The sequence below is a fragment of the Mastomys coucha genome, unplaced genomic scaffold (genome assembly GCF_008632895.1).
Source record: "Mastomys coucha isolate ucsf_1 unplaced genomic scaffold, UCSF_Mcou_1 pScaffold15, whole genome shotgun sequence".
In the NCBI taxonomy this organism is placed as follows: domain Eukaryota; kingdom Metazoa; phylum Chordata; class Mammalia; order Rodentia; family Muridae; genus Mastomys; species Mastomys coucha.
Window position 1 is genome coordinate 97,887,543 of NW_022196897.1, and position 13,064 is coordinate 97,900,606.

General features: G+C 42.1%; 1 protein-coding gene across 9 annotated transcripts in view; it reads right to left on the minus strand.

Moving 5' to 3' along the window:
* Ryr3 (ryanodine receptor 3) overlaps positions 1-13,064 on the minus strand; it is a 538,051-nt gene that overhangs the window by 70,073 nt on the left and 454,914 nt on the right. For all 9 annotated transcript variants that reach the window (XM_031371354.1, XM_031371356.1, XM_031371353.1 and 6 more), the window contains 3 exons: positions 10,085-10,215; positions 5,155-5,475; positions 2,388-2,628 (listed from right to left, as the gene is read on the minus strand). In XM_031371354.1, coding sequence (XP_031227214.1) covers positions 2,388-2,628; positions 5,155-5,475; positions 10,085-10,215 — 693 coding nt within the window. The remainder of the gene's footprint in view (positions 1-2,387; positions 2,629-5,154; positions 5,476-10,084; positions 10,216-13,064) is intronic.

A 13,064-nucleotide genomic window follows, 5' to 3' on the forward strand; every position in this document is an offset into this window, starting at 1 on the left:
AAGAGAGATGGGAGGACAAGAGATCTCCATTAGGTGAGATGGACCAGGATCATGAGGCCGAGAGAAGTGCATCTGAGAACAGATTGATGGATTGATGGGGAGCAAAGCAGCCCTGGCAAAACTCAAACATCAAGTAACTTGGGGAATGCAACTGGGAAATAACTAGTCTAGTGAAGGAAAATAGTTTAGGGGTAATAGCCCAGTAATTGTGCTAAAACTAATTAAATAAAACGATAAGACTCTGACTTGATTATTGGGGGGACTGACTGGGTCATAATAAGAACTAATAGAGTTATTAAATACCATACAACAACACCTACCACCTTGCTACTCCACTGTTTTTCATTAATCTCTTTTTTATGTTATTGTCTATTTGTTTAGTGACCTAAACAGGCCATTTTAGTGACCAGAAGATTTGGGGGTTCATAGAAATCTGAGTTTATGTTCTGCACAGAGAAACTGTGGCTAGCCTGGCCACTTCCTTTTAAAATTATTTATGACATTTGTTTAGACAGTTTTCTATATATACTTTGGAACCATGTGGACTTAGGAGAGGGTATACAAGTAAAGAGAGTGATCCCCCTCCCCATAATCTATCAGGATCCAGTTGTTCAGAGGTTAAGGTAGAAATAGCCAATCTTGTATGGGTCCAGCGCATGTTACTTCAGTTGTGAATTAATGATTGTAGTATTTGTTAGCTATTTCCTTTTAAAAATCCTACAGAAACACTCCTTTGGAACTACACCCCCAACCCATGGGCACCACATATATAAGTGTTTGAAGTTGGGTCAGTCCTACAGAAAGGTCTGTAGTGACTCTGGGTATTGTCACAATTAGTGTACATTGAGGTAGAGAATCAGTATGGGAAAATTATATATTTGATTGGGGGGAAGCATATGTCAAATAGTATAGTCTAAAGTGACATATTTATGTATTAAATTGACAAGGGGTGGATTTGTGATGGCTAACTTTGATTATTAACTTGACTGAGTTAAGAAATAATTAGGGAGGGAACTGGAGAGATGGCTCAAGAGTTAAGGACACTGGGTGTTCTTCCAGAAAAATCAGAGTTCAATTCCCAGCATCCACATGGCAGCTCACAACTGTTAGTAATTCTTGTCCCAGGGGATAAGACACATACACACGGGGTACAAAAACCCATGTAGGCAGAACACCTATTCGCATAAAATTAAAATGAAGGTTAAAAAAATGAAATGCCTAGGGCATTGGTGGGCCTCAGATTTGGGTTATGTCTATGAAGGTATTTATAGAGAGGATTATATGAATTCCGGGAAGACCCACCCTGAAGGTAGGTAGGTAGCACCATTTCCTGGACTGGGGTCCCAGGCTGAATAAGTAAGGAAAAAGGGGATAGACAATGAAACCATGATATTCTTCTTTCTCAGCTTCCTTATCTACCCAGATGTAAGTAAGCCCCTACTGCCTCACATTCCCCTGCATGGCAGACTGTGTCTCCTCAGACCACGAGCCAACATAAATCCTTCCTTAAATTGTTTCCCATCAGTTAGGAAGGAGAAAGGTAGCTAATACAGTATGGGCCTTCAATACCACATTTTAAGGTTCTCTAAAAATATCTGTGTTTGTCCTACAAATACCCTGCTTTCCTTACAGACTACAGGACTACAGGCCCTCACATATCTCAAATTACTGTTTCAGTATTCATGACATCACAATTGAATTTTATGTGCCAAATGAACATATTGGATCTGGATAAAGGATGGCTCATACAGAAACTTTCTGGCACTATAGGAATTAATTTGCTTAATTATGACATTCGAGCATTTCAACTATTAAGCATCCTGAACACACTGCTTCCGCCCGTAGTCCCTCTTCCCACAAGGATCTTCTTCTGGACCTGTATGCTTCCCAGCCTCTTATTTCCTGCGGGTCTTTTGCTCAAACGCTGCTTTCCCAGGAACATCACAGTTAAGGAGCTGCATTTTACTTGCCCTTCCTAATTCACTTTATTTCTTTCGATATCGTATTGGTTTGTTTTGTTTTTTCAGTTGTGAGTGCTTTTTTATTTCCAAAAGGAATGCTCCTATGGCAAAGAGTATGCCCCCTACCTCAAGGCCTTGAACAGTGCCTCGCACTGTCAAAAAAATGAGACAATGCAAACCTTATTCTACCAGCTCCCCTTGCCTTGTAGTGGCCCATGAGGATGCATGCCTTAATCCATACAGAATCATTGGCCAAGGAAATCACTGTACATATATGTCCTGACTACTGGTGGAAAGACTGGTAGTGGTAGCTATAGCATCCTTCATCTCCCTAGCAACACAAGGCAAAATCATCTTTCCATGTTATCTGATTGTACAAACCAGCCTTGGAGAGCAGCCAGCCACTCCCAGACATCTCCTCCATACCTGTTGTTGTCCACATAGCGGATCAGCATGGGGTAGAAGGCATAGAGGTCCCTGCAGAGCACGGCAAATTCATCTAGGATGAGGAGCTCGGCCTCCTGGGTGTCCCCCTTGCCATCAGTCTTCAGCTGCTCCTCCTCCTGCACAGTCTTCACCGCCTTCTTCTTTAGCTTCTCCAGAGTGGGGATGAAGTGGCTTCGGAGCAGGTCGGGCCTGGCTTTGCTGATGATTGGCTGAGCATATACTGCGTTTGCAAACAGAGGACCTTAGTCTCATTCCATGTGTTATAACCATTCATGAAATTCAGAAAGGTGAGATTAAGGAAACCATCAATACAGGATGACATCTGTGCATAGATCCTATCTGTAATCCTTCCTTGAAGTCCACAGTGAAGAGTGAGAATCTAGCACAGCTGCAAAAGGTCTCCACACTGCTCAGCAACTCCAGGCCACGGGAGCCCCACCCAACATGAATTCCCCATATATGCATGGCCTAGGCCATATCCCTTCTCTTTTCTAACTGACTATCTTCCATCATCTGATAGCCTATCCGTGTTGGTCTTGGCTCATCAGTTAGATTTTATGTCCCTGCAGGAAGGCTTTTGTTCATGGAAATCAGTCCTGTGCTGATCTGGGAATAAGCTTTCTATTGAGGTGACAGATATGTCAGTTACCCTGATCTGTCATTACACATAGAATATGTGCACTGAAAGTCACACTGTACCCTTAAATCTGTATATTTATTATGTGTTAAAAATAAAATGTATATGTATTCTTATATGTTATGCTTACACATGCTTTCTAATTATTTCATTTAAAAAAAAATCTGCCAAGAGCATATGCTCTCAGCACTGACATCTTCTTTGGACTTTGAGGGAGGGAGCATAGGCTTAGAAAAACTGGGGCATTAATAGAAGCAGAGAAGCTGAACAAGAAATTATCAGGGCTGCCCTGTTGGCCTTTTATAAAAAGAATGAATGGGAACCCACATGTCCTATCCTATTTTTATATCCCATTGATTATATTCTGATTATGCTATTATGAGTTAGGTTAGCTGAGCTGAATAGCATGAGTCTAAGAATCAGAGTGATTGCAAGAAAAAGTGAAATGAAATGAATGTATCCTGAACCATTGGCAATGGACATTCGAATGTCTATTTCTATGTTTCTTTAGCTTAGGGAGGAAATTCACTTAAGAACAACTACATTCTAGGAGTTTTCTTTTACCTCCCATTTTTTCCTTATGTTTTGCTTTTCTTATAAAGGAGGAAGTGATAGCTTCAACTGGAGAAGGCAAAAGTAGCTTTTTTGATAACATGCATTAACCATGGAGTCCTGACTTCTCAGCAATCTCCAAGGCACAGGCCCACTGCTTTACTGAATTGAGCTCAAGTTAGGTCCTTAAAACTGACTTGCATTAGTCACCAGGAGTTAAGTGGCCTCACTGAATGAGATGTGGATTTGCTACAGGAAGGACAGCTACAATTCTGTTTCCACCAGTGTTCCTCAGTGACAGGAAACTCTCACAGGAAGGGAGCGCATTTTCTGATCGTTGGCCCTCCCTTAACTCACACTATAAGAATCCATTAAATTGCCTTAGGATTAACAACCTTTTAAGGGTAATTGGCAATAAGGGACTGTCTACCCTATTTATTATCTGTCCACAGGGTCAGTTTTAATCTCAGTTCATTTGTGAGACTGAGAGGATGTGGGAATCCTTCCCACTTGTTCTTCTAGAAATGTGTCTATGCATTTGCCAGGAAAGGGAAAGGTCACCATTCAGGGTTGTGCTCCCTGTAGCCTAGCATTGGCATTTCATGGTCCAGGAGGTCAGATGCGGGAAGCTGTGACAAGTGGACTCCCTGACCTGAACTGAAGTTCCACCAAAACCAATGATTTTCCACAGTGCGGAGCTCCCAGACTCTATTTTGACAGGCAGGGTACTAAGTATTCATGGTTTCTTGACTGTGGGGCCTACATTAACTTTCCAAAACTTTCCGTCTTTTGGTTGCTTCAAGAACAGAAAATTGGTTAATAGCATTTATTTAGAGCCTATTGAACATCAGGACTTAAAGAGGATACAAAGAAAGAGAGAAAATTAAAAAAAAAAAGCAACAAAACAAAGTGCTATTGTTAGCTACATTCAAGCCAGTCTTAGAAATGCAAATGCTAAATGACATTGAGAAATTTAGTACAGAGATGGGAGTGAGTTTTATATAAGTGCCAAATGCAAAAGGTTACTTACCAATAAATTATAGATAATTAGTAACAAAAGAGCCAATGGGTTTCTTAAGCACCCAAACAAATAAGGCAATGATCATCACAGAGGAATGCAGTTGATCTACGGGGCTTCTTGGGGGATCTGAAGGGCCTGGATTAGCAGGGGAGTAGGGTGGGGGTAAGGGTTTGAGGAAAGTATGCCCATTCAGTTTACTGTGCTGTCTTTGTTTAAGGCAGGGTCTCACATGTCTCAGGCTGGCCTTGAATTCCTACCTCTACCTCCCAAAGGCCCATGCTACAGAGGTATGCCAACATGCCTGGTTTATGCAGTGCGGGGGATTGAACCCAGGGATTCATACATGCTAAGCAAATACTCTACAAATTGGTCTACACCCCCAGACCCAAGTTTGCTGCTAAGCAAATGGGAGGTAGAAGATTAAAACCCAGAACAGAACTTGCTCAAAATCATCACAGAATTATTAAAAGATTTAAGAAGAGACTCAGGCTGCCCTAACTGTAGAGCCAAAGACCATGAGAGGAAGGTTTTGGTACCTGCAATACGCTTCATCCATGAGGCCTCATCAATGCCCAGGTTGTTGTTGATGATTTTCAGGATGTTGCCAAGGATGAGGCTGAGGTGTTCAGATGTGACCTTGGTACAGCAGGGTCCTGTGCTGGGGGGCAGATTCTCAGGTCCCCGCTCCCACCAGTAGGACAGGTAGTTGCAGAGCATGGGCAAGATCACTTCAATGACATGAGGCATCTCAGTGTACCGGGCACCTGACTCAGCCAAGCCATTGATTTCCTTCATCAGGCCTTCCAGCTGGGGGATGTCAGGACACATGTCCTCCACCTTGTCTGGCATCCCCAGAACTGACCGAGAGAGTACAGGGAGAAGAAAGGCACCACTGATTCAAAGGCATGGTGATGTAGTGTACCATTCTTTTGGTCTTTACAAATAAATTTCCACTGCAGAGCCTTAAAGGGATGAACTTGGATGAGAGCAGTCTCGGGACCTGAGTTGTGTATGTAGACTGTAGTTTCCAGGGCCATTTACCTAAATGCCACATTGAAGTTAAAAAATATAGCTAAAGCAGCACAATGGGGACACTGCTGAGGGACAGTGCGCAAGACTACTTTGTGACAAACAGGTCCTTTGCCATTCCCTCTTGGCCTGACTATTGGGACCTCAGTGTGTGTCCATTGCAGGAAACAGTAGCATCCAGAGCAAAATAACTCAATGTTCAGATGCCAAATTCTATTTCAATCATCCAGATCACTTCTGTACATCCATAAAAGGGAAAGGAAAACACTCCATCTAACTTTCCCAAGCTGGCCTAGAGGCTCTAATGCTTAGCACCAAGTTCAAAATACACTGAGGAAAAAAAATTGCTCCCGGATTGATTTTCTGTCTTTACAACAGAAATGATCGATAACTTCAGGTGACTTAAGTGACTTTCTGTCAGTCACTCACTTTGCTTTTTAAGAAAGCATAGTCACTGGGACTAGTGCGTTAACTTCCCTTTCTCTGTTTTGTATGACTGAGGTCACTTCACTGGATAGGGACAACCAGGATGAAATGAAACTAGAATTCAGTATTATTTCAGAGAGGATTAGATTTCTTTTCTTTTGTATTGCTGATGCACGTTGTTGGCAAAGGATGCATCTATCTTTCTCTGTGCATCAGAAAACACGAGGAACAACCTGGGAATGCTGAGAGACCCTTATGCACGAGGTGATTTTACATATACACTCTCAGAGTAAATAGTTAAATGCTGAGAAGTCAAGCTTTGCACCAGGAGCTTCATATTCAGAACAATGCCAACCACCAGCGGCAACTGACATACTTATTTGCTATTATGATTTTATATATAAGAAAGCTCAGGTGTGTGTGCTTAAAAGTCACATAGATAATTATCACCATAGACACTTCTTTCTCCCATATAAGAAGAACAAGAAGTTGCTTAAGGTTGGTGCACTGCAGTCATGATAATGACCTTTAGAAGTTATTTATACGTGCAATAATTGGTCCTTGAATGGGACCAACATTTATGATTCAGAGGGTGTTTTTGGGCTCCAAATGTCACACGATAATCTCAAAGAGCAAATTCTGGTATGTTAGCTACCTGAAGTCAGCCTCAAAGGAACCTTATTAGCACCAGACACAAGAGTGTTGGGAAAAGTCATTAGAACATACTGCCCTTGTAGCTTTTATATAATGGTTCTCATGGTGGGGACCTCTCACCTGCAGCAGCTGTATCCCCTGGAAACACATCAGAGATGTAGGTCCTAAGGCCTTACTCCAGCTCTACTGAGTTGGATATACCAGTGGCAGTGGTAGGGCTTGGATATCTTTAACACACCAACCAAGTGACTCAGGCAACCACTAAGATTCTAAAGTTCTTTATTCATTTCTCCTAGCAGCTCTTCACCCAAAGAGCACTGCCCCTTTGCAAGGTAGGCTGATAGATTACACTGGAATTGGGCCTCTTTTCTCAGTGGCTGATTATTCAAACAGGGTATGGAAAGTAAGCAAGGAGGCTGGTGATGGGACATTTTTGTCAACCCCATACTCTGATGAATAGGCTATTTCCATGTGGCTAAGGATTTATGCCATTTTGAATAAGTGTCACAAAACAGTGTTAAACTTTTTCTTAAGCATATTTTAGCTTTGGATAAGAAAGTGATACATGTTCTTAGGGTATTGAAGCTTCTAATATAATTAACTTTATTGGCACAACACTAAACATTAATTAATAGCGATGCCCAATTGATGGAAGAGTGATACTATAAAATCAATCCATACATTCAAAAAACATGCCATCATTGTCACCTTAAACATCCCTTCCTCTCCTTTTCTCCTTAGCCGCCCATTTTGTAATGAATGAAGTCTACTGTTTTATGGCCCATTAAGCTATCAGTTATTCTCCAGGTAATTTGTGCATCCCAAAATACATTTTGATGCACATATGATTTTATTTTATTTTTTCTTAAAGTTTTATTTATTTTATGTATATATGCTGTAGTTATCTTCAGACACATCAAAAGAGGATATTTGATCTCATTATACATGTTTGTGAGCCACCATGTTGTTGCTAGGAATTGAACTCAGGACCTCTGGAAGAACAGTCAGTGCTCTTAACTGCTGAGCCATCTCTCCAGCCCCACACATATGATTTAAAAAAGAGCCACAGAAATGCTCAGCAATCATTCATTGCTCATTTAAACCAACAGTGAAAAGCAGGAGGCTTGGGGGTCAAGTCTCAGTGTTGCTGATAGAGAAAGGAATTAGGTCCAAAGGTCCCTGAAAGGCAATAATGCCCCCAAAATGACAGTATGGACTCAGCTCAAACTTGGCACACTGACATGCAGCAACCTGTGAAATAGGTGTCTGCCTGCCAGAGAGAGCCACTTCTCTCATCTCCCATTGCCTTTGGTAAATGGGGCATCTGGTTTTCCATTCGTGAATATCCATTGGTGCATATCAAATGCTAGCCTCCAGTTCCCACTGACATTCTGATTCAGTAGAACTTTATTAGTGGTCTTACCTAAATTATTCTGGGGACCCTTTTGGGGGGTAGGGCATTCTTAGTATGTGAAATGAGAAGCAATAAAGACTGAAACTCCTGTAATTTAGCATTCTGCATTCTAGATTAGAAGGACAGTGGTGAAGAGGTGTGCTTGGGACCTAAAGACAGTTTGAGAAAGAGCACCTGAAATAAATGGAACTTTTATGGAGTATAGCTTTTCATTTGTAGTATATATCCATAATTTAAGAAAACCTTGTCTCTAGGTGAGATGGACTGTAGTTTAAAATGATTTACTATATTTTTCTTTCTGCTAATATGGCAAAACCTATAATTTGGCAGTTTGGGCTTCAGATTTCATCAAATCATTATAGTTCTGTTGGAATTCAAGCTTTATTAAAAATAAAGCTATTGAAGAGTTTTTAGTTGAGCCTATCTTCTTGTGACATCTTGTGTCATCCCAAGACAGTACAGAGCTTTCTCCATCTTGTATTCTTGCTGAAGCTATTTCAGACTTAACTAGAATCTTCTTGATAGAGAATTCCATGTAAATAGAATCCCAACTCTGTTCCAGGAACCTAAGTCAAGATGCCCAAGCTAGCTTACCTTCTGTTAAACTGCCTGCTTGCACAAACCTCTCTCTCCAGCTAACTACTTATCTTAGCTTCTGTTAAACTGCTTGTTTGCACGAAACCTTCCTGTGCAGCTTCCAGCAAGATACCATTATGTGTTTTTACCTCTAAAACTCCTAAACCTAAACACTTGGGTCCTGATTACTTCAGTGTAGTCCCAGCTAGATGGAATGAAGACTTTCAACTGGTTATAAACTGGTCATCTCTAGTGGGCTTCCTGTAACAATCTTAACTAATATCACACTGAATCCAAATATGAGGGTACTTGTTTTCACTCTCCAGAAGGATTACAACTTGATTTGGATTTTAGCTTTAATGGTTATTGGTTGTTTTCCAACAAATCTTTATTTGTAAAAAATAGGCTGTGGGCCAAATTTGTCCTACATACATACTTTACCACTCTGCTATAGAAGTGAATGCACACCAATTCTTCTGTTAAAAAGTCTTTTCCTTCTATAACTACAATTCCTTCTGGTGAGATTCAATGTCTTATTTTCTGTGATGGTAGATAATACATGCTCAGTGTCCTTTTGAAGCACACCTTTCTTTTGAAGACTGTACTGAGGTTATTATTATGCATATGGTACTTTGTGATGGCACTCTGACTAAAGCCTAGATAAAAGTAGTCATGTCCCTAGGCACAGACAAGAAATGAAGACCTGGGGGAGACAAAAGACCCCAAGGTCTTGAGATGTCAGGACATGAGAATCCACCTAGACTGTCTCCTCAGGATGAAAGAACTATCAAAAGTCTAATCATCAAAAAAAGTCATTTTCGAGCCCATTTCTCCAACAAGAAAGAGACAACATCTGGTCTCTAACCTAGACCCACTGACCTACTTTCATGTTGTGATGATTAGCCTTGTGGACTTAGTAAGGGATTTAGAATCACCAGTAGGTAGGCCTGAGAGGCAATTTCTAGAGAAGTTTTGCTGAGGAGGGAAGTCTCCTCTTGAGTACGGGCAGCAGCACTCCACGGGCTGGGATCTCAGAGTGAATACAAAGGAGCAAGTGAGTAGAGAGCCAACATTTCTCTCTCTCTCTCTCTCTCTCTCTCTCTCTCTCTCTCTCTCTCTCTCTCTCTCTCTCTCTTCCTTAGTGTGGACACAATGTGACCAGCTGCCTCATAACTTTTACCTTCATGCCTTCTCTGCCTTGAGAGAATGAATTTCTTAAGCCGCAAGCCAAAATAATAAAAAAAAATTTTCCCTTGTAATGTTTTACCTGGTACAAGAGAAGTAGTTAATAACACACCACGTAACACACTACAGAGCTGTGGTTCTATCCTGCCATCTTCCTGGCTACTCCCTGGGTTGATACTTACTAGATCGCTCCCTGGGTGTCTTGGTGTTGAAGACCGAGAGGGGATTATAGCGGTTAAGGCTGGGCTCCAGAAATGCCACAGGGATAGCAGCTGCTAGGGAAGCCAGACATTCTCCAAGAGCAGGACGCTGCCTGGAAACAAAGAAGTCCATTTAGAAGTGGTGCCATTCATGTGCGGACCCCACATATCAGCTAGGTCCCCTTCTCAGGATGTCGCACACTACTTTCCTATGTTTTCTGTCACCGGACATCCAGAGGCACAGTGAGACTGCATGCACTTTCTCTCCCCAACTTTATCCAAATACTAATGGTTTAGATTGAGCTCACTGCTTCGAACCTAGTTGGGGCTAAGATGATATAATGATATACTGAGGGACTGTTATAGGACCATCATGGAAATAACAGCCTGCTGGAGAAGGTGTACCTGAAAAATCTGTGGAACAGGCTGTCAGTTATAAGATTCCTTCCAGTTCCCAACCAAGACCTGCACCCAAGACTGTGTGGGTTAGTTACCCCTCACTGTGACAAGAACCAACAATTTCAACAGCACCACAAAAGCTGGAATTTCAAAAGCATAGACTCTCTGAAAGTAGATAACAAGGATTTATAGAAGTGGTAGCATTTTTTTTTTTCACTGAAAAGCAAGCCAAATTGCTCTTAAATTTAACCTTTGGTTAAATTAGTGGTTGCTGAGGTTCGATCTGTTGCTATGTATTATAATGCTAAATCCTGGCCCCCAAGGTCTGGTTACTCCTAGGAATGAGGAAATGATCCTCATGTATACCAAATGTTGCTATGTAATTTTGCTCCTTAATTTAAAAATATTGGTTGAATAAAGATGTCTACAGCTTGTAGCTGCGCCGAAGAGAGGAAGGCAGGGTTTTGGTTCCTGGGCTTGGGGTCTGAAGCAGAGACCAAAAGGAGAGGACAGAGGACAGAGGGGAGAGGGGAGAGGAAAGAAGGGAGAGGGGGGAAGGGGAGAGGGGAGAGGAAAACACCATGGGGTGGTAGGTAGATTGTGAGAACATGGCCATAAGGGCTGGCTAATTGGAGTAGGACTGCCCCAGGCAGAACATGGCAAGTTTTACTTGGGGGTTATTGACAAGGAAGTAGACAAAATAGTATAAAGGGTTGATACCTGCCCAGTTCTAGTGCTTTAAGGCTTATAAATATAAAGGTTTTATGCCTTTTATTTGGGAACTAAATGATCCAAGGTCGGGTAGAACCCCCCAATTAATTTTTACTACAATATGTGGTGAATGTCTTTTCTTCCTATTATAGGTCAAAGATAGAACATATATTCCATACAGAACCACAAAGGAATGCAACTTAAAAAGCCAGATCGTTACAAAGTAATTGTAAGGATTAGCTTCACTCTGCAGCTGCGTTAGAGAAAGAGATGCATTTGAGTTGAATTTTTAAAATGTGATCTTAACCTTTTTTTTGAATAAAATTACTGGAGAAGGCTGTTGGAATAGATTGGAATCTTTAGGGCAGCCTGAGAGAGTACAGAATGCCTTAGCTTGAGAGGTAAGAGTAGTGTGCTGATTAGAGAGGGGAGAAAGGGGGAGGGAGGCTGAGCTGGCATAAAGCTCTGGATTCACTGGAAGACCCACCCAGGCTTCATTCAATTGCCAAACTGGTTCAAAAAGAGAAATTTTAAACTACTCTAAAGAAAAACTAATAGACACAGTTTTTATCCTTTATTTTCTCTGGCTCAGCTTTTAAGAAATGAACCGCTTATGTGCTATGAAGTATTTTAGAGAATAACTTTCAAATCATCCTAGAAGGAGGGGTCCTTAGTCAGTTCACCACTTCCTACATGACTTTTCCCTGCCTTGTCCTCCAGGGAAAGGTCTGGCTGTTAGACTCCTGACTTATGTCTTTCCCTGATCCAGGTAGGCTTCACAGGCAGAGCACCCTTAGGCCAACCTAAGGACCTGTGTTTGTGTACTAACTGCCTGAGTCTCCACTGGAGATGTATCAGTGGGAAGAGAGATAGGGAGAGGAAAAGGGAGAGGGAGAGGAAGAGGGAGAGGGAGAGGGAGAGGGAGAGGGAGAGGGAGAGGGAAGGTGTGTAAAACGCTGAGACCAAGGCCCACTTTTGAGCAGCCTCCAAACCAGGCCTTTCCCCTCAACTGTCCTTTCCATAACCTCTTCTTTCTTCCTTGCCTTTTTGGGCAAGCTCAACATGGCAGATAGGCCTGAAGAAAAGAACATTCCTTTAACTTCACATCTGAAATGGCCAGTACCCTCAAAGAGGACAGGGAAGAATAACTGAGATGAGTGCCCCACAAAGGGCCATTTCACAGTGTGTACCAGCCGAATGGTCAATAAGAAGTTATTGGATGTCTCTTCTGTATCGCTTTTGAAGAAGAGAATGAGAAAGTGTGGCAGGGAAAGGGCTATCATGGGGGGAACACAGATGGAAGAGAATCTAAAAGACATTCATGTATGGTAAGAAATGATTAGGTAGGATCCCAGGTCTGAAGGTAAATTTCAGATGGCACTGGGAAGTGGAGCCAAACTGACAGCATCTCTACTTGCTCTGTGTTACTGAAATTGAAGTTCTGAGCTCATGACAGTGGATGTTTAGACAGTGAGACAGCTATAAAGGCAAGCCTTGAGGGGGTGGGGGGAAAGAGCTGAGAAGTCCCCGTTGTGCAGGGTAGCAGTGACAGGGACATGACCCTGTCCTCTCTGATATTAATTACTGAAAAATCTAAGTCACACCAGCCTCTCAACAGGGCATGCTCTAGTCAGGGACACATGTGGATGCTAATTAGCTGCTCAGCCAAGAGAGATAAACACCAGCTCTCCTGGTCCAGCTGCTAACACAGTAAAACCCAGAAGTCTGACAATTAATCCTTCTGGCTGTGAAATGCCAGAGAGAATGACCTGGGGCCTCCAGGCCCATGGAGTGATGGAACTAGACATAGGCTTCTCCAGTCATTAGTGCCCCCAGGGGGCAATGTAGGCGT